Source organism: Odontomachus brunneus, unplaced genomic scaffold (assembly GCF_010583005.1).
Source record: "Odontomachus brunneus isolate Ranch 3 - 2012 unplaced genomic scaffold, Obru_v1 Obru_scaffold_081, whole genome shotgun sequence".
In the NCBI taxonomy this organism is placed as follows: domain Eukaryota; kingdom Metazoa; phylum Arthropoda; class Insecta; order Hymenoptera; family Formicidae; genus Odontomachus; species Odontomachus brunneus.
The window spans coordinates 440,988-442,113 of NW_022639531.1; the positions used below are offsets into that span (position 1 = coordinate 440,988).

Below are 1,126 nucleotides of genomic sequence, written 5' to 3' on the forward strand. Positions count from 1 at the left end.
TATATATATATATATATATATATATATATATATATATATATATATATATATATATATATATGATGTTTATATCTGTAATTTAACTGAAAGCTCTGAATACAAATCTGTATATTTCATTTAAGACGAATTTCAAATAATAATCTTTAATACCTTACTGGCCTATTTTTATCTTCTGATAAAAATATCTTTTTTATCTTATCTGATATCAAGTAAAGTTTCGACACCACTTTTCAAGAGTACTGAAAGAACTCGTAAAAAATGTAGAAATTTACAAATTGCTACAGGTTCTTCGCAGATAAGCAAGTGGACCGCGTTTGTTTTAAGCCTCGAGGAAGAAGACGCTATTTTATGGGATCCCGAGATCGGTGATCACTATAAACTCAGTGACAGCCGCTGCTCATTGATGAAAGTCTCTCGCCTGATCAATCACTCCGGCGTAAGTATAAAGAAATTAAGTTTGATCCCTAAATTGCACGAGTTTATCCAACAGAAGTAGAACAGAAAACCAAGATGATGTTAAAATAAATCAGATAATGATATAGAAAATTCACTTTTTCATCAAAATATTTATATTATTTTGACGCAATCATGATTTTCTATTTTAACTGGACACACATCGCAATGTGTTTTTCACAAATAATATATATTAAATATCTTGTATTAAAATAAATATGTTAAATTGTTTTTTTTATTATTTTATAAAAGAATAGATACAGAAACTTGAACATAAAATATGTAAGGGTCATCTATTCCTTTATGGTCATTTTATCTAAGAAATTTAGGTAAGATGGCCAATGCTCATGTTTTGATATTTTTGTAATAAATAATTTTACTGAATAAATAATTTACTGAAGTATTTTCCTTTTAACTTTGATAGTATTATGTACTGTAGGCTTCAGTGAAGTAATATGCCAAACGCTATTAAGAAATAATAATAAGAAATGTATTTTTTTTGCATTTTAAAAAAATATGGCCATTTTATCCGAGTTTATCTTAATAACAATGCTGAATATAGTATCTGTTATTAAAGATGCGAGTCTCAGACTTATAACACACAATGTATGTAGCAATATATATATATATATATATATATATATATATATATATATATATATATATATATATA

General features: G+C 25.4%; 1 protein-coding gene across 1 annotated transcript in view; it reads left to right on the forward strand.

The window, feature by feature from the left end:
* LOC116847592 overlaps positions 1-1,126 on the forward strand; it is a 5,843-nt gene that overhangs the window by 2,511 nt on the left and 2,206 nt on the right. Inside the window, exon 2 of the mRNA XM_032822724.1 lies at positions 285-436. Coding sequence (XP_032678615.1) covers positions 285-436 — 152 coding nt within the window. The remainder of the gene's footprint in view (positions 1-284; positions 437-1,126) is intronic.